This window comes from Topomyia yanbarensis, chromosome 3, assembly GCF_030247195.1.
Source record: "Topomyia yanbarensis strain Yona2022 chromosome 3, ASM3024719v1, whole genome shotgun sequence".
Classification (NCBI taxonomy): Eukaryota; Metazoa; Arthropoda; class Insecta; order Diptera; family Culicidae; genus Topomyia; species Topomyia yanbarensis.
The window spans coordinates 384,124,933-384,144,825 of NC_080672.1; the positions used below are offsets into that span (position 1 = coordinate 384,124,933).

General features: G+C 37.9%; 1 protein-coding gene across 3 annotated transcripts in view; it reads right to left on the reverse strand.

Annotated features, from left to right (window-relative positions):
- Positions 1-1,095: 1,095 nt before the first annotated feature.
- The window catches only part of LOC131691916 (ras-related and estrogen-regulated growth inhibitor), a 29,130-nt gene continuing 10,332 nt past the window's right edge, over positions 1,096-19,893 (reverse strand). For 2 of the 3 annotated variants that reach the window (XM_058978662.1, XM_058978663.1), the window contains exons 2-5: positions 13,013-13,256; positions 2,373-2,429; positions 2,215-2,288; positions 1,096-1,966 (exon numbers count right to left, since the gene is read on the reverse strand). In XM_058978662.1, coding sequence (XP_058834645.1) covers positions 1,538-1,966; positions 2,215-2,288; positions 2,373-2,429; positions 13,013-13,100 — 648 coding nt within the window. In that variant the 5' untranslated portion in view covers positions 13,101-13,256 and the 3' untranslated portion in view covers positions 1,096-1,537. Of the gene's footprint in view, positions 1,967-2,214; positions 2,289-2,372; positions 2,430-13,012; positions 13,257-13,348; positions 13,556-19,893 lie in introns of those variants that run through there. The other variant, XM_058978664.1, reaches the window with a different exon arrangement.

Sequence of the window (19,893 nt, forward strand, 5' to 3'; positions counted from 1 at the left end):
TAGCAGCTTGCAATCCCATGTTTCATCTGCAAACTATGGTAGATCTGATGAGGCAACCTATAGAGTCATGCAAGTCGCATAAGTTTGGATGTGTTATTGTCCTAAAAGGAAACAAACTAAAAAATTTTTTTTATATTTTCGGGCTTAGAAATAGAAAAACGATTGAGATATTAACTCACCTGTTACCACAACAGATCTAAATACTGGTCGCAGTGGTTCGTCTCCAATAAAAAAAAACTCACTGTAATAACCTGTATCAGAAAATGCCGTAACCCGAACACCCCTAAAGATCCCTATTGGTTCTGCACATCGATAGAATCTAGCTAAGAGACATCCGGTTTATTTTACACCAACTCACAAATGGCATTATGCCAAATTGCCGTTGTGCCAAATGGTCATTATGCCAAATAGCATTATGTCAAAGGGCATTATGCCAAATGACATTATGCTTAATGGGATAGAGTACTAGGAATGTACTAGGAATGATTAATCAGTTCACGAATTCATGAATAATATTTTATGATTTTGTGAACTAATTCGCGGGCATAGTCGTGGCTATTACACTAGGAGTCATAAATCAGTTCATGAGTACATGAATATTTTGATTTTATGAACTATACTTACCATTCAGTCGTTACTATTGTACTAGGAATAATGAACCCGTTCACGAATACATAAATATTATTTTATTATTTTGTGAACAAATTCAGGAGCACGCATTGTCAATCGTGGAAATTATTCTAGGATGCATCAACCAGCTAACCATGCCATGAATGATATTTTATGGTTTTGTGAACTATTTCACAAGCACCAAATCATGATCGAGATATAATAAATCATGATTCAGTTCACGAACTCAGAATAATGTTCCTAAATCTATGAAGAAAATCACAAGGTTTTATGAATAATGTTTGTAAAGTTGTGAACTGGTTCACGTACAGAAAACAGGACGTTCACAAAATAAAAACAAACATCTCCACTAATAAAAGCGTTAAGCGGGCGTTACTGAATGGAAATTGAACATAAATATAATACACATGATTTTTGTTCATGGTCCTTTTTCGAAACATGAAAACGTGATTGTTCGAGAATTCGTGGCACTTCATTCACGATTTTTGGAATATTTTTCCCGTGTGTAGAAAAAAACAGAACATTCGACCCGTTCCACCCCTTATACACTTAGTTTTCGGTATAAATCGACCGTAACAACAGGCGTTCGAAAGGCCTTTTGAATATAGCACTCTAAAGGTATCTGCAACAATATAATATAAAGCCAACGGTTTGTTAGGATTCACAGTAAATCAAAAATGCAGCAATTAATTTATTTTATGACTTGTTTGATCTGCATAATCCATGCAGCCCACCACAATATTTAAAATATATTTTTCCTAACACTTGAACTAGCACATATTTGTCTATCACTATAATCAATTGAAATAAATTAAATCTATATCGCAACCTGCAAAATGTACCCCACGCAAACCAACAAACAATTAAACCTAACAGCAAATATCATACCGTCCCATTGCACCGTCCCCTACTCTTTCGGCAGAATGCTATCACTTTTACCCCGGCTGTACGTCCGGGACCCACTCAACATTCGATCGATCTTTTCGATGAAGCTCTGCTTGGATTTGCGCTTGGCCGCTATCACCTCGCGGCACAGGTCGTGGAATGCCTCGGCCACCTGGTACACGTGCTCGGCGGCAGATATTTCGAAGAACTTACACTCAAAGTCTTTCGCCAGGATTTCACCCTCATCGGTGCTAACCTGCCGCAGATGGACCATGTCCACCTTGTTGCCCACCAGCGCCACCGGTGTCGTATCACTCGGCAGGTCCTCCTTCGCCTTGCGTATGTAGTTGAACGATTCCCGATCGGTGATGGAATAGACCAGCAGCAGCCCGTCGGCCCACTGGACGGCTTCCGAGCCGGCCGTCAGTGTGGCCTCGCTGGTGTTTTCGATCTGGAACAGCACGATATGTATTTTCGATTAGTTAATTGTTTGGATGATCAACAAGTTGTTAAAATGTACATATTCATCATATTTAACCTTCCTGAAAATAATTTAATTTTTTAAACCTGTCCAATTGTCAACTTTAAATAATCGACCGCAGTGCTAAGTTTAAAAGCTTGCCCCCTCATTACAACATAATGACAAACAAATTGTGGTTCGTACACTAATTTTGACGGCACGAAATGGCCTCTCCATACCTTTGGACATGTATCCCATATTTCGCACAGCACAGCTTCTCCGTCCACCATTATTTCGTACTTGTGTCTGTTCTCTGAAAGATCCGCCGACAGAAACAGAAATTTGCACCAGTTAGATTTCATTTTCCTCGACCTTTACGCCAGCAGAGTCCACTTACCTGCCTGATGGTCATACTCGCCAATGTAGCGCTTTGTGAGGAAACGTACCGTCAGCGCTGTTGGGGGACAAAAGAGAGAAGGAAAACGAACGCAAATGTCAGAAAGCAGTATAATACCAGATATTTTTACTTTTACAAAAAAAATAAATCCGTCAGTAAATCACAAAGAGTTTTTTCCCCCCGAACTGCCAGTAATAATGACTCCTCTACTTAATTATTTACGATATAGTAACGCGAACAGTGACACCAACCAACGGAATTGCACAATCATTTGGTGGCAACAATTTCGCATTGTAATGAATAATAGATCAAATGATGAAAAGTGTCGCCCTCATCGATAAACCAAACCGGGATTGAGTCGGTGGTAGCTGGTACAGTGGTACGGTGAAAATTTTGCTATCAGTCAGATCGATGGAAGGAGAGAGGGGGCGGGGGAGAAAATGTTGCTATGCGGTTTCGAGAAGTAATTATCTTGCTGATTGCTTTCAGCAATTTGTGTGGGAAAGTTAAAGAAAAATTAATGATGTTGAAGATTCAATCGTATAATTTGATTTCTATGGGCTCACAATTAAGTGATGACAGTTTTTTATTTAATCTTTTTTACTTGGCACGGCATGCTGTGTTAGTTTTGCTTGCAATTATTTAAGGAAATTGCAAATTGAGCAATTTTCTAAAATTGTTCGGATAAATTTAAAGAGTTTCTTAAATGTAGAAATCAACGCAAAAGCCAACTGACAAAATTCATTTTGAGGGGAAATTCCGAACAAACCCTTATTGGCCGAAAACACAGTTCACAAGAGTTAACGAAAGAGAAAACTTTTCTCTTTTGTTTACTAGAAGCAGCTGTGATTGGCGAATAACGGAATAGACAGAAGTGCTTTTATTGTGCTTATTTGCTATAAGTTTTTTTTTCTTTTAAACTCATCAAACCCAATTTTAGTGATATTTTGTATACCCCGGTAGATCTTTGATAATCAGAATCCCAAAAAATCAAAGTCTGAAGTAGATAGCTTTACTACGAAGTATGTCATTTATAAGTGAATGAATCCTATTATCAGAATGTAGAACGCTAGGAATTCTTCTCTTACGAAATAAAATGACACTGAAGGTTACAATGATGTGCGGAAGAATTTCTTGGGAATATCCATGCCAAGAAATAATTCTACTGCTTAAAATGCTCTTGTTTATAGCACTACTACGGGATATCGATCTCATGCCCAAAAGCACTCCTTTCTGAATCTGGGGCAAATAATAGTGCGTCACCCTGCCTAAATGGACCAAAATTAGCTCTTTACCCTAAGTGCTGGTACAAAATAACAATCTTGAATTCTCTTAAATTTTCTCCTTTCAATCTCTTTCTTTAATGCTCTTCAGAGAATGCTTTTGAAATGGCCCTCGCCGATAGTTGTTTCCTTAAAAAGATCGTAGCAGTCCATCGTTGCTCATACCATTATCAAATTCAAAGTTAATTTGTCAACATCTTTTTGCTGTGCACGAAACCTTTCGTATTTAAATAAAAAATTTCCACCATGGACAGAACCCGCTCGCGTAACCGTTCGATAGCTGTGCTATCAACCCAAGACCTAACGATGGGACTGATTGCAGCCATACTTTCTCTGGCGGTTACTCTCAACCGAAATAACATCGTTGGAGATCGGGCGAGCGACACCCTGCTGCTAGCGTCACTGGTGCCTATTCAACAGATGCTAGCTCATCTGATACGTAAATTGGAAGCTACTTCTCAAAAACGCATAACAGCTGGACCCGGAATGTATGGCCCTCAATGGAATGGTAGCTGAAAAATTTGATGGAATAAAATCAGTTTGCTTAAAAAAATCTTTGTCAATATAATACAGAAAGGGAGCTGAGGCAAATGTATTTAACAAAGATGAACTTTTATTCAAAATTCAAATGATGTTTTTTGTATAAAGATGGTTAATTTTTCCTAAAATCGGTTTCTTTTAGATATTTTTAAACCCGTGCCACGGTTATTCAGTTGACCGGCAGCGACAATCCCGCTGGTGATGTATAATTGTGACTCGCGTTCTCTTGGCTCGTCAACAGCCCTACGCTAAATTGGACTAAAAATAATAAATCAATTTGCAAATAATGAAATACTACGCGGACTCTCCGCGCTAAATCTCCCACACAACTAATCAGACGATATAGCATGTACCTAAATTAAGGCGAACAATAGCGACAGCAATTCCACCACCTGATTAACTGTGCCAATACATCACATAACTGACTTTAGCTGTTTTCTAATCTCACCTGACAAGGTCATTTCGTGTTTCAATTCAAGATTTCCAAAAAGGCACTTATTGTAATGACAAATTGGAAAGATAACAGGATATTGGAAAATCTAGAAATAAAAGATATTGCGCAGCGTCTCTCCTAATAGCATTTTCATAATCTAGCACCCAACATGCAGAATTGTAATCTGACCTTCATAGTTGCATAACGTTGTTTGAGGATGAAAAGTGTGTTGACCAAAGAAATATGATGAAGTAGGGCAGGCTTACCAACGTTGCTTACCCTCCACCATTAGAACGTTGCCTAAACCAGAGTAAAATTCTTCATATTCCATTATATTTTTGTCGTGATTTTCGTAAACTAGGTGATAGTACGGTTTTACATGTTCAAAATGAACTTGTTAACACCTAGTTTCTAGGTCAATAGTTGCCAAACTTCGTTAATATATGGGCTAGTCGCTATTTTAGAGGACTATCAGTGAATCATCACATATTTTAATTCTTCGACAAAACTTTTCAAACGGGTTACTACAATTAGGTAAAATTACAATGAAAGATCCATTATCGGTAGTATTTGTCACTGCAATTTCAAATCCAGATTGTTTGACGAAAATATTACCGTTTCAGGTTTTATCCCGCTTGGTTTCAAAAATGTATAGCGGGCAACCTAAGTGACCGATTTCAATCATTAAAAGAACAATGAAAATATCAAGAAATACAGATTCAGGAAAACGTAGGAAATAAAAAATAGTACTTTTTAAGTAACAATTACTATCTCCCTAGTGCAGAGCAGTTACATATTAAATGATATAAATTTTCCGTAATCTGATTCACAAAGATCACACAAATAAGACTCAGCACGCTGAATAGCATACATGTGATAATTGAGTTTGCAACAAATTCTTTAACATTTTCGGACTCACATCCGGCAGAAAAAAATTATTTGAACGCAAGTTTGCAAGGTTGGCATGTTCGGATGCAGCCCAATAGCGAAACTTGAGCTTTATCCAACTGATGGACAGTGGTGGTACTGGTTCTGGACCATCGGAGTCAGTCGCAGCGCCCGCTTTAGCCAATTCGTCCGCCCATTCATTTCCAGTAATACCAAAATGACCGGGTACCCATTTAAGGTAGATATGATAAGTTCTTCGATTTGAGTTCGATAAGCGATGTCGATCTTGAATCTACCGAACTATGTGCTTTGAGAGCAGCCTGACTGTCAAAGCAAAAATAAGTTTTCTTATCGCGAATTCCCTATCGAAGTGCCGATTGTACGTCACACAGAATCGCGAAGATTTCTGCATGGAATACGCTACAGTATTTACCAAGCGAATGAGATTGGTTTAATTTCATTTCCCCACAATAGATACCAGCACCGGCTCGGCCCTCTAACAATGAACCGTCAGTATAACAAACTACGCATTCATCAAGTCGTCGCTCCATCCAGCCAGATAGCCATTCCTCGTGAGAAGGAATTCTCACATTGAAAGTTCTAAAAGGAAAACTACATGTGTGTGTAAGGTCAATGGGAGCAAGCATATATTCATCCCAAGTAACCATTTGAATCCACAGTCTTAATCCGTTGGGATCACCACCTTGAAGACATCCGCAAACACTCAGTTTCGTTATGTCCTCTTGTCTTAACCCTTCCATACCCAACTTTTTTCTAGTGCATGTAGAATTTCAAAACTATTTTGGCTTGAAAACGGTGGGGCCAAGAAACACGAAAAGTAATTTTTCATAAATATAGGAGCTTCTCTCGCAGTGCTAGAAGCTGCTCAATTTTTTCCTTCCAATGCTCAATACAATTCTCGTAGAATATTTACAATAGGAAATTTGTGTGGAAAACGTAGCCAAAAGCACTCTGAATTGATAAGTTTTATTGTCTTTCAATAATATTGAAAAATAACGAAGATATATGAAAAATTCATTTTTCATCGTCAACTTTAACTGTCCCTGGCAGCACTACTACATTGGAATCCAATCAAACTAACTGCAATAAATTCAGCTCTAGAGCTGATCCTTATAACTGTTAGTACTCAAATTAAAGGCAATAGTCACATTTATTAGCCTTTCTTGTTTTTGTGAGCAAATCTTGTCTCAATCAAAAGTTATAGCTGTTTAAAAACGTCGTTGTCCACAAACAACTTGTACATGAATGGGTTAACAATGAACATAGATGTCGGCTGCTAAGCATTGCGGTAACCAGTTTGTGATATATGAGGATACTCCATGATCCCATGCTGCTTCCAAAATGGATTTGAAATACACGTTGTTGAAAGCACCTTCAATATCAAGAAAAACTCTTAAAACTGTATACTTCATTGCTTTAGCGAAAAAGATATTTTAATGTTGCAGACAACACTGTGTAACAGTGTGGTAGTAGATTTTTCCCGCTGAGGAAGGAAGTCAGATTGATCGATCTAAAGCTGTCATTTCCCACCATGCCAATAGAATGTATCCTGTCGCAAGACTACAAAAAAGAATATTTTTTCAAAATATGCTAGAAGTATTCATATTCTTTTTGAAGTAGAACTGGAATGATTCCATCTTTTCAAGTTTTTGACATTGGCACTATGAAGGCAAAATATATTAAATGCTAATACTTTTGAAGTGGTAAACGAAAATTTCAATTCATACTCTTTTTTAAAGAAAATGAACTTAGTATTTGGATGGATATATTTCCGTTTCACGAAAAATACGGAAAAGTAGTTAAGGTCAGTTTATCCTCGAAATTTCGTATTTAAAAAAAATGCTCTGCTCTACGCTGCATATCATACATATTTTGCAGTTTTCCTTATGCGCAAAAATCTCAGGAATCGAACGGAACCTTTGTGACCTTTGACCGAATACGAGAAATTTGAGTTCTAGTGCCTTTTGTCATATATTGATCAATTTCTCGTACACATATCTCTATTATCGTCCAATAAATTTTTATAAAATGTACCTTGTTGATGGTGGAAAATTCGTAGAATGAAAATAGATTCTTTACCGGTAAAACTCAGCAACATCGGATTGTTTGAAATTTAGTCTAGAAACTACATTCTTTTCAATAAATGTCCTTATATCCATTAAGTTTCCCGTATTCTTCCAGAAATCAAATAGTTTCCATGTGATCCCTAAGCGTATTTACAAAGTAGTAAATTTACGAAAAATTTACAGACAGACAGTATTGCAAATATCATCAAGTGTATTTCGTGCATCAGTGTTAAAGAACCTCTGACAGACAATTGCTTAGGATGGTTATTGCATCATGCCTCGAAAGTGGTGCAGCGAGACGACCGAGAGGTCTTATAGGCCTTTTTTATGTTTCGTGTTTTTTTCATACGCGGCACAAGCCCAAATAAACGATCAAACACTAAAGAAATGAACATGTTAGTCTTTTAGTGTTAGTGTAGTTATAATTGCAGTTTTTAGTGCTAGTGTGCGATTGTTATGTAGTAGTTGTATGCCCATCTGCGTATGTGTTCGTGTGAGTATCTCTAACAGCTCGGTCAGATAACAGATGCAGAATTGGCGTATAACTACAATGAGTGACTCTCATTATTTACTTTCTCTTCTGCTAATAATTCGGTCGTTTTAACATTTATCCCTCAACTCTTTGCATAACATGCTAGTCAAAACCACCATCTTTCGATCTGTTCTGTAAAATAAGTGAAAAATGCTATAGTAATGCCGTAAAAATCGAAAGACAAAGTAAACAAAGAGAGTCACTCATTGTAGATATGTCATTTTGAATAAAAGCTCTATACAAGACTGAATAGTGGATAATTTATTTTATCGAGAGCAATTTTTTCTTTCTTACGATTCTTTATTAGATCGCTTTTTTGGGTGTTCAATTTGAGTATTCGATTCGATTCTTTCGGGAAGATCGAAGTGGATAATAGAATGGAATTTTCGTGAATGGTACCTAAATAAATAACATTGACTGCGATTTAAACTAGATCAAGTAGCTTGATTGCATTGTACATGTGTCCTTTTCTTCTAATTCATCAGTCTGCTTTTGTTGTACTACTATTAGTTTGATCTTCCTCTACTCGTGTATACCAAAAATAATACCGATCAATTTAAAAGCGTTTACTTAAGTTTTTTGGAGTTTTTTTATCTCTATCCGGCATGTTACTTTTACTTTTTTAGCTATATTTTAAATTAGACTCATGCTAATACTCACTAACACAATCAATTGCATATACTCTCATATACACTCACAATCTCTCATTTCAAACGTATAAACGCTCGTAGCCTTCGCGATAGTACAAACCTGGTCACAAACGTGAACATGTAATTGCGATGATCAACACATACTTGTGCCCGCGATCTCTCTCATTCAAAACGTGTAAACGCTCTTAGCCTTCGCGATAACATAAACCTGGTCACAAACGTGAAAATTTAATTGCGAAGAACAAGACATACTTTTGCCCGCGATTCACCAACATTAAATCATCCTGGTAATTAAGTGAACGTTTTAGCACTTGTAAAGTTACAAAAGCAGACTTAAGCATGAACTCACAAACAACCGTGTTCGCGCAATCATGAAGGGATAACACCCGGAAGTCGTTACTCTCTTTTCTGTAGCAACCTATTAGATTCATGCCTTCTGTTGGGTCTATCAATAAATGTCGCTGATATCCACTAGATACATGACCAAGATTTCTAGTGATATGGGGGAACTCACTATCTCCTAGTATCTGAACCGTATATTGAAAATTAAGTATCATATTCACGGTCCGCGCGTTCATTCAAGAACACACGCAAATATGCGAAAGGCCACACGGATATAAAATAAAATAATTCTCGAGAAGTTTCATACACGCTAGCACACACGACATACAAACGCCCTTCACGATCATCCACGAACACCCAAGCCCGCGATCTCATAAACCTGAAAAAACTCCGGTGATTAAGTGAACGTTTTAGCACTTCTAAAATTCAAACGCAATATCAAACCTGAGTCTAAAAACCCCCACGTTCGCGCGATCGTGAATCGGTCACGTCCGAAAGTCCCTACGCTCGATCATAGCAGCCTAGGTCTATGCCTTCAGTTGGACCAAAAAAAAAAACGATGCTCATATCCACTAGCAACCATTCCATGGGGACATGACCGGGAAACCTAGTGATATGGAGGAACTCACTCTCCCCTAGTATCTGAACCGTACTCTGAAAATTTAGTATCAAATTCACGGTCCGCGCCATCATTCAAAAACACACGCGAGTGTACGAATTGCCACACGGTTATAAAATCGAGCTCGTGAAGTTGCATACACGCTAGCACAGGCGACATACAAACGCATACGCAATCGAACATGTTACCATACAAACACTCGAGCGCTTCGCGATGATAAAATAAATAAACCGTTCCCTCAATATCACATTCAGAACCGCAGCCCGTAGCAATTAGCCTTAAGCATTGTTTTAGTGGATGACGTTTCCCGTCTCCTCTGCAATTGTAGTGAGTGATTCTGACAGGGAGCCCTTTCGAGAACCCAGATCTACAGCGCCAGTAGGACAACTTAAAAAAAGATTAAGGGAGTCATTTATCGTTTATTTGGATATCTGATAATCACAGAAGGGACTGGTAGTCACTAGGAGGATGATACAACTATTAGCTTTCGCCGGACAATTCCAGCCTAGAGGCCATGTGGTATAAGGCAGCAAAAACCAAAAATTGATCCACTGGGTTCCTAATGTCGTAAGAACTAACAATAATAGAACCCTCTTCTTCATTTCTAGCATCTTTTTTACTTGTTAATTTTGTGTAGCAAAAAGGTTAATTATTTCGTATCATTCTTCTTATATATTTATAATAAAGCTGCTTGCTGCTCTAAGTTATTTTTTTAGGGAGCGAGTAAAGGTGCTATAATCTAGGCTCATTAGCCAGGACAAGGCTAAATACCTCTATCCCATCCCAGGAACTTAGGACCAAAGGAGTGACATTAACCCTCTTAGCCAAGTTACTCCCCACGATTTATCCAATCCCCATCAAATTGAAACGGACGGTGCGGTTGTCCACGTTCCATCATTATTAAAAGCTCAAAATGATTCGTTAATCAAATTCTTCATTCAATGGACGATTTGATTACCGTATTATTTTGTATCATCTTCATTTTGTACAAACATTCAAATTGACAAGAAAAATTATAGGCCAACTTCTGCAATTTTCCAGGATCTGCATTGGCTGTGTACGTGTAGACTAGACTGGACTAGAATAATTTACAGTCAAATAGAGTTGATATGCACAATTTAATGATAAAAAGGTGGAATCGAGATTTGATAAGAATGTCAAAAGGCTCTAAAAGTCCAACCTCTCGTATTCGGACAAAGGTCGCAAAGGATCTGTTCGATTCCTGAGATTTTTTCACATTAGAAAAGCTGTAAAATATGTATAATTTGCGGCATAGAGCAGAAAAGTTATTAAAAATAGGGGAATAATATTTTTCCGAGTGCTACTTCAAACGGTATAGCATTTAAAATATTTTCTCCTATATATTTTCCCAGTGTCACTGTCAAATAACTTAAGCGAAGTGGGTGGGGGTCTAAAATTGTGCAAATGATGTAAAATTTGGCATCTGAGTTTACTTTAACATTTGTCACAATATGAAGGGAGAGGAGTTTGAAGTCATTCGATTTCGAAAGTAACTTATTTCATCTACTAATAGCGCTGACACTTGGGATACAAAACTTTTTCAGTCGAACAAGTTCAGTATTCATCCAAAGGGTTCCTCTAGAAGCACGCATCACTCCAAACGGACAAGCCTGTCGGTATGCTGCTACGATGAGTGAGTTTGTGTTGTCCACGACTTGCAAGAGTCACATGGAGGTTCAATCGTAGGAAGATACCCATGAAACCTAATCACCAAGCCCTCTTCGAAGAGATACCGGTTCGTAGATTTGGAATTACGATATGTGACAATATCTAGCGAGACGTTTAAATGATCAAACTGGATGGACTTAGATCAGATAACGACAGTTCGAGCTCGTTGGCTACAAGCCAGTTTGCGTAATACTGCCAGAGTAGAGAGTTACATCTAACACCTCTTTTCTCCCTGCCCGTGCAAATGTTGTACAGGTACTTATTTGATCAAATATAGATATCTGTTTTCTGCCCCTCTGGTTAGCATTCGTACACTTTATACTGATTAACAATGATGTTTTATTTACAATTTTACTATCAGGAAACGCTGACTGTATCGCAACCCTAGTACTGTCAGACATTAGGTAGCAACGCAGATAATAGACGATTACGTTTAACTCGAAACGTGAGTAAACACCCGCATCTGAAATTTCAAATAAATCGAATGCCTGAAACGTTTGGCAAACGTTTGTATGTGACACAGTGATCGATCCACTGTAATTGGAGTGCAACTCCCAAACTCGTGTAGGAAACAGTTACGTAGATGGCAATAGTAAAACACTGGTTTCCAACGGTTATCAATTTGAAAGATTACACAGGGTTTTAAACACATTTCACTCTAGCATAAGCGTCTGTTATCTGTGGTGGTAATATATTTAGGTCTTGCTCACGGCTACTGTAAGATCAAGTATCACGTATCCATACATCATCCTACTACGCTTGCTTCCCAACGCAACAGCTTTTCCGCTAATCATAACAAATAATTCTTCACCTAATCTTCTTGGTTTTTATTTTCGTCTGTTGTTGGTTGACGCGTTGAGTGCGATCTCGCAGATCCGGTTCTCTTTCACACACACACACCCGTCCATCACAGCAACAGCAGCCGAAAGTAATTAGACGGAAGAGGAACAAGTATGAGGTTTCATGCGAAAAGTGAATCCTCTGCCATTGCGCACTCAATGTCCAACCGACCGATATCCATTAGTGCGTCACGACCGGAAAATGTGCATACGAGAAAACTCGTCGACATCTGGCACGTGTATGCGTCGTCGGATGAAAGTTTATTAATCGCTGTTTTTGCATTTCAGATTTTTCGATGTTTTGCCTGTTGTTTATTTGATATTTCCTCATTTCTTTTCCGTTTTCCGCGCGCCCTTTTCGTACCGACCCAATTGTGACGAGCGGAACGGCGCGGTCCGGTTGTTAGAGTTTCGTTTTTTTTAGCTGCCCTACCTAACCCATTAATTTGTAACATGTCACGGTAGCTAGGAATGTGCCAACAATGCAGCTGCAAATCAGTTGAGGGATTTGGTTTGGAATTCGGGATTCTAATTTGTTATTAGTGTAGAGCTTTGTGATTTAATGGAGTTGAGATTTTTTATGATTTTTTGGCTCTTTAAAAATCTGACATTGTGAGTCCGGTACCAAAATAGCTTTAGAGCTCAAAAATGAATGTCACGTAAAGCTAAAGTCGATAAAGCGGATTCCGAACGACTGATTCGACTATTTTTAATTTATAACTACAAACATTTACTCACCACTCTTGCCAACACATGGCGCTCCAATAACTGCCACCTTAATTTCCGCCAGGTATGACTTTTTCCTCCGTATCCCCCGGGTGGTCATTCCGAGTTTGGTTCCGCTTCCGATATATCCAATCGTTTTCGCTGGACACACACACACACAACAGCACGATTCAACAATAAATCTCTGTTATCATTAATCTGCTCGCCGTAATCTCAGTTTATGTACACAGACTCGTAACGATGGGGAATCCACTCTCTATTGTTAAAATCCACAAATAAAACAATTAAAAAAATACATCAATACCAGTCTGGATCAATGCAAACACAACCAGAACATGTTTAATTTACAAACAGATTTCCATCATAGTGTTGTTGTTTTCCGTAAATTACACAAACAACTGCATACACGCCACTCATACAATAGTAGGATAACAACGCTCGGATCCATCGGAAGCTGCTTTTTTTTACAGAATTACTAGCAACTTTGAAGCAAAGCTTTCTGGAAAACTGGGCCGATCGCATGGAAACAATCTACATCATCGCCGGTCAGTGCGGTTTGTACGTGTTGAATCAAATTTTAATTAATTTACACCATTTTTCCAGGGCCAGGCAGTATCCTACTGGGACTGTATCCGTTTCCTATCAGTGCTAGGTGGGGGGAGGGGGCTTCGCCCCTTTGGTTTCGCATGACCAAAGTAGGTCGTAAATTTGAAACCTGTTTTAACGCTAAAATCTGCTCCGAAAGTGTCCTCTTTAAATTTTCAACGCCGTTGTTACGATTCCAAAATAATTACTCAATCGTGCAACCGTTTCGGGCTTTCACCACAAACAGGAATCGTTTCAGCTGTTGCTGATCCATACACACATACACACCACCCGGTTCAGTTACAACCCGGTATCGAATAAACGAACCGTGGGATCACACAAAAGCCACATTTTACAGTCCGAACGAGTGCGGGAAATGCACTTTGATCTCCGGGTGTGTAATTACGTTTGAAAAATATAATCGTTCAATGAGAGCAGAAATTAAATTGCTGGTGACAGCTTCGGGGTGGCAGCAGTGCGCACCCGCTTCGAAACTCGAACCCGGTGGAATAAAATCAATTCAGAAGTAGCGTTTCGTTGGAGGAAATGACTAACTACGTACGCTTTTCACATCGTCGAGGAGTTATCGGCGAAAGGGGAACCAAACCAACCCACTTTTCGACGCCCCCCCCCCTTTTCGGCCAACGATACTATTCTAGTGATGGGCGTGAGCAGCTGTAACAGATTGTAGAACACAACTGAAGCGATCGATTGAAGTGTTTGGTGGTGAACTGGCAGAATACGCTCGTCTTTCAAATGATCTTCAACTGTTGGTGTAATCGGGCAAAAGAAAAGATTACACCAAACGTGTTCAGCGAAGCTCTGGGAATTCAAGCTGCGACAACGTCATTAATATTCAGAAAAATATGCGAAAAATTGTTCACGCAAAAACGGTAAAGCGTACAGCAATGACGTCTTCTGGGATGTTTTATGACGATCCATGACCTTTATTTTGGTGATATAGTTATCAGGGCCGTCTTAAGACCACACCGGGCCCCTGCGCTTAATGCGCTTTAAAGCCTGCGTTTAATGCTTTTTTTCGTAAACATTACCACATCTATTATGTTTGTCAAAAGATGCCATTCTTCATTTATAGATGGACGAACATTACTAGCAGGGTTGTTAACTAGAGATGGTCGGGTTTCAATTTTTTCGAACCCGAACCCGACCCGAACCCGAGAGCTTGAATATTGAAACCCCCGAACCCGACCCGAGCCCGAAATTATAAAATTTGAAAAACCCGAACCCGACCCGAGCCCGAAAATTTTAAAATTGAAAAACCCGGACCCGACCCGTACCCGAGAATGAAAATTTTGTAAAACCCGAACCCGACCCGACCCGGAGAATTTTAAAATTTGAGAACCCGAACCCGACCCGAAAATTTAAAATTTGAGAAACCCGCTCCGAACCCAACTTGCTAGTACGGAGAATCAACCAAAGATCTCGAAGATTTCTAATTTTAGGCACCCGAGCTGGACCCAAGGCTCATCTAAGAGTAGTAGAATCATTCGAATACGCATTGAGTTATATCTGTCTATGGCAAAACGAATCACTGGCGAGTAGAATTCGCATTTATATTGACTATTATTGAACATCGAATCTGTAGTGTTCTGAGAAACTTATAAATCGTCGATATCTTAATCGGAAATCAGGATAAATCGGTGGCTAACTCAAGGGGAAACAAAAAGCTTAATGGTGACAGTTTCAAACAACCTTGCCCGTCGCACTTAACCAAAATTTCTAATTCTTTATCAAAAACCATTCTTGAAAAGGCAGATTTGTATAATTTATTACTGGTTGGTACGGTCAAACTTGTGTCGAAGGGTGTCAATCAAGATTTTGTGACGCGTATTTTATGTCACATCATTAGCGTTAGGACTATCTATGATGGGGTATCTAAATTATATTATGCTTCAAATTATACGGCAAGTGCGCCAGTAGAGATGCTTCGACATCTCCAACGGAGCTTTCGGAACGACTCCAAACTTTAAAACATCCGTCAATGGCTTCAACAGAACACACAATTTGCGATTAATTCCCCAAGAGCATGGAAATTCATATATTTTCATGAAGAAATCCGGATCATGCAACGGCCCAGCCCGGGGACAATCTGACAATCTGTGAGTTCAATATATGGGAATTTGTCTTTGTAGTCAATGGTTGAAAAGCATCTCGTGGATCGCAACTATGCCAAGAATATACAAATCATGCTGCCTTGAAATTTAATTATCATTTTAATTCATGTTTCTATTTATAATAAGCATAGTTAAAACAATTATAATTCAATATGTAGCAAGAAGTACTATTATTCAGTATACTCGCGACACCCACTTTTCGATTTCTCGCGACTGTCAAAACGACCAATCAGGAGCGGATCAATAGATAGTTTTTTATTGTCTCTACTTCCCGTAGATTTTCACTCGCTTTGCTGTAGATACGATTTGCTGTAGGCTTTAGCCGAGTTTCACGCGTTTACTCTAACCGTGGCCTAAGTATCAGTTTTAAAGTACCTATCGAAATTTATAATAAAAAGTTGAACCAATATTTTCCGAGAAATTTCTGTGGACTTGGTTTGTTACTAATTATCATGAAAAATAAATTGCAAAAAGATTTTAGATTTGAAACGTATTGTTGAATACTTTAAAATGAATGTTCGTTTAAAAAATAAAATAATTCGAGTAGTTTGCGAATCTGAAGAGAGGGAATTTTATACAAGAATGAAGAAATACAATATTTTTACAAAAAACAACGACGAATTCTAGCGATTCAAATGTGCTAACATTTAGTACGGTTATATGTGTCATCCATTCGTATCAAGAAGTATAATACACTACTACAAAAAGAGACTGGGTTTTGTGTACAGACGCCAACTGCATCAAGAAATGGTTGAGTTGTTTTGTTCAAAACCCGAACCCGACCCGACCCCGATCATTTCTAACTTGAAAAACCCGAACCCGACCCGAGCCCGAAAGTTCAAAATTGCAAAAACCCGGACCCGACCCGAACCCGAGATTTCCAAATTTGAAAACCCGGAACCCGACCCGAACCCGAGAAGCTTAAATTTATAGAACCCGAACCCGACCCGAAACCCGTCGGGTTCGGGTTGAGTCCGGGTTTCGGGTCCAAGAACCCGAACCCGACCATCTCTATTGTTAACCCGATGGATACAACGTTATCGTTTTAACGCGATATTGTTGAATCGATATTTTTTCCGTTGAATTCAATGGCGTTGATTTTTGCGTTGATTTCATCGTTCATCGTCAACGCACATCGATGATTGTAACGTTAACGTTATCGGAAATTTTGTGTTGATTTCTCTTTTAATCCTCCGGGAGTCGCGAAAAGGCTCGCTGAACGGTCAGGCGCTGTTGCTCTAAGAGGATTTCGCTAACGCTAACGGATTTCAGAACGTTGTGCACTCAGTGGACTATCGCGAGTAACGGACGATTAAAAATAGAACACTCCTTCTAGGACATTATCTATCTATCAATCTATTTATCTATCTATCTATCTATCTATCTATCTATCTAAAAGTCAATGTTTGTATGTATATGATTTATGAGCTCCCTAACGGCTTAACCGATTGCCATAAAAATTTATACATAGTAGGCATTTGTTATGGAGCGTGTTTGTGTGCTCTTGGTTGGGGATTATCTGCCCGCCAGAGCTAGTAGCTAGTATTCCATAAATCATGCAATAAATACACTCCAAAAAGTTGTTACTACAAGCTAATAGTATAGTCAAGTAAAACAAGAGTTAGAGAAATTTAAAAATTGACGAATTTCGCGCCAACTCGAACAAATGTTGGAGGCACTCCCTCAGATTTGAATGAAACTTTCTGTACATGAGAACTTTGTCACAAAAAGCATCTTTGCAGATTGTGTTTTTTCAAAAATGATCTAGACTGTCTTTTGAAAAGGATCAAACTGTTTTTAGCATTTGTCTTAGAATGGCTATAGTCTAAAAGTGAAAAATCCTACAAAAAATGTTGTAGGAGTGATTTTCACAAAATTAGTCAAATTTTTGAAAAAAAAATATTGAAAAAATTCATCATCAACTCCTACACTGACAAAAATCGATTTTTAAAATTTAAAGTCGATTTTTAAAAAAACCATCTTTGATTTGGATGAAATTTTGTTCCAAGATAGGTAATTATGTTTCCTACCTACCGTCGAAAATTTAAGTTGGAAACTTTAAAGAAAGAAGGCATTTGAAAAAAAGTTTTCCTTGTCCAAACTGATTTTTTGCAGTGTATTTTTATCTAAAACTAAACCAATGAAAGTCATAATCAGCTCAGAATCCAATTTCCCAACTGCTAGTTGCCTGATACAGGCAAAAGGTATCAGTAACGAGTTTGGCATAAATACATAACAACCTTGAATGAAGGCTGGAAGACTGGATGACTGGAAGAATGGAAGATTGGAAGACTGAAAGATTGCAGTTCAGTTGTTCATCTCAAAAATGATAAATTTTGTTAAACGATTGACAAACTTTTCTAAAATTTAAGTTCTGTCTGATGGTGCAGCAGTACAACACAAAAATAAGAAAAACTTTGCAAGCTTGTGTAGATTCCAGTCAAAGTAATTAAGCGCAGAATGGCATTTTTGCAACATCCCATGGAAAAGGACCCTGTGATGCTATTGGTGGCACTCTCCAGCGAAAATCAAAAAGAGCCAGTCTTACTCACGACACGCGGAAATATCATAACAACTTCCCGAGAGTAATATAACTGGGCAGTGAAACAAACGGATAAAAATATCACAAAATTAAATTTCTGCTATATATCCACTGAACAGTTCAACAAATGTAGTAATAATGGAATATTTGTTTAATAACATGAACTTTTCAATGGGATTCTTGAATAAAAAAATATTTTTTTACATTTTAACGACATTTAATTAGCTACAGATTACTGGGTAGGGAAAGTCATAAAAATTAGAGCCATAGTAGGGGAGCATGGGGAGACTTGACCAGATTTTCAGCTAAAGCTGCATAAATCTCTAAAAAAGCCTTCAATCCCTCAAAAGTCATTGAGATATAATGTGCAAAGTTATTGTGCGTCTTCATGATTTTATGCAGGCTTTTAATTTTAATTTTGGAAAAGTTTTTCTGTGATCGTTTTTTTGTCAATTCTCCCCACTGAGGGGAGACTTGACCAAGAGAATTTTGAAAAATCATAGCAAAAAATAATGACATAAAACATACTGTAATTATTTTCTTTCCATATTGTCGTGATCCTTAGGTAGCAGTAAAAAATATAAAAGGGTTGCATTTGATAAATTTCGATTTTTTAATGCATTTCTTTTTAAGGATTTACTGTACTGCTTGAATTGTATGTTCACACGTCACGAAATCAGTCCTACTATTGCTAACTTTGTTTACTAATACTAAAATATAAAGACTTTTGTTTGAGGTGGGATTTTTTTATGGCGTGATTAACATTAACAGTAGATACCAAAGCATAATAAATAACAGGAATTTTGTATCTTTCTTCAGCTAATTGCCACTTGGTCAAGTCTCCCCATAAAATATTGGTCAAGTCTCCCCAGCATTAGTTATTGCGTTCAATGTCATGCAAATTCTAGTAATAACTATTCCAATGTTCCAATTTATGTAAAATCATTCCACTGTTTCACAAGGATTAAGATGGTGTATTAGTACATTAATAGGAATTAGTAGTCGAGTAGATATGTCCATTCAAAGTTTGATAAAAAATTGCATCATATAATGCAAATTTATTAATCACGTAATATTTTCTGTAAGGAATGGATTTTTCATTCCAAACTTTTAAAATTACCTTAAGGGATCGAAACAAGCATAAAAATATTTTTGAAAACATTTTAAGAATGGAATAGAAGACGCCATAGCCAAAAATAGAATTTTGCGCTTGGTCAAGTCTCCCCATGTTCCCCTACTAAAGTAAGAGCAAGAATGTGAAGTATACAGATCGAAAAACTAGAAGTGGCAGGGTCATTAGAACAGGCTTAATATCCTACGAGCTTAACTTTTGTCTTCTGCTAATGAGGGTCGAGCTTAGACAGCATAACTACGAATCACTCGAGTTCACAGCATATCTCCTGGCACTATGTACTATGGCTCTAATGTTCATAACTTTCCCTACCCAGTAATCTCTAGCTAATTTAATGTGGTTAAAATGTAAAAAAGGAAATGTGACTAACATAGTCGAAATAAAAAAGGGAAAAAATAAAAATATATATTTTTATTAATCGAGAATCCCATTGAAAAGAGTTCATCTCATTAAACAAATATTCCATTATTACTTCTTAGTATATACTTAGCTGCTAAAT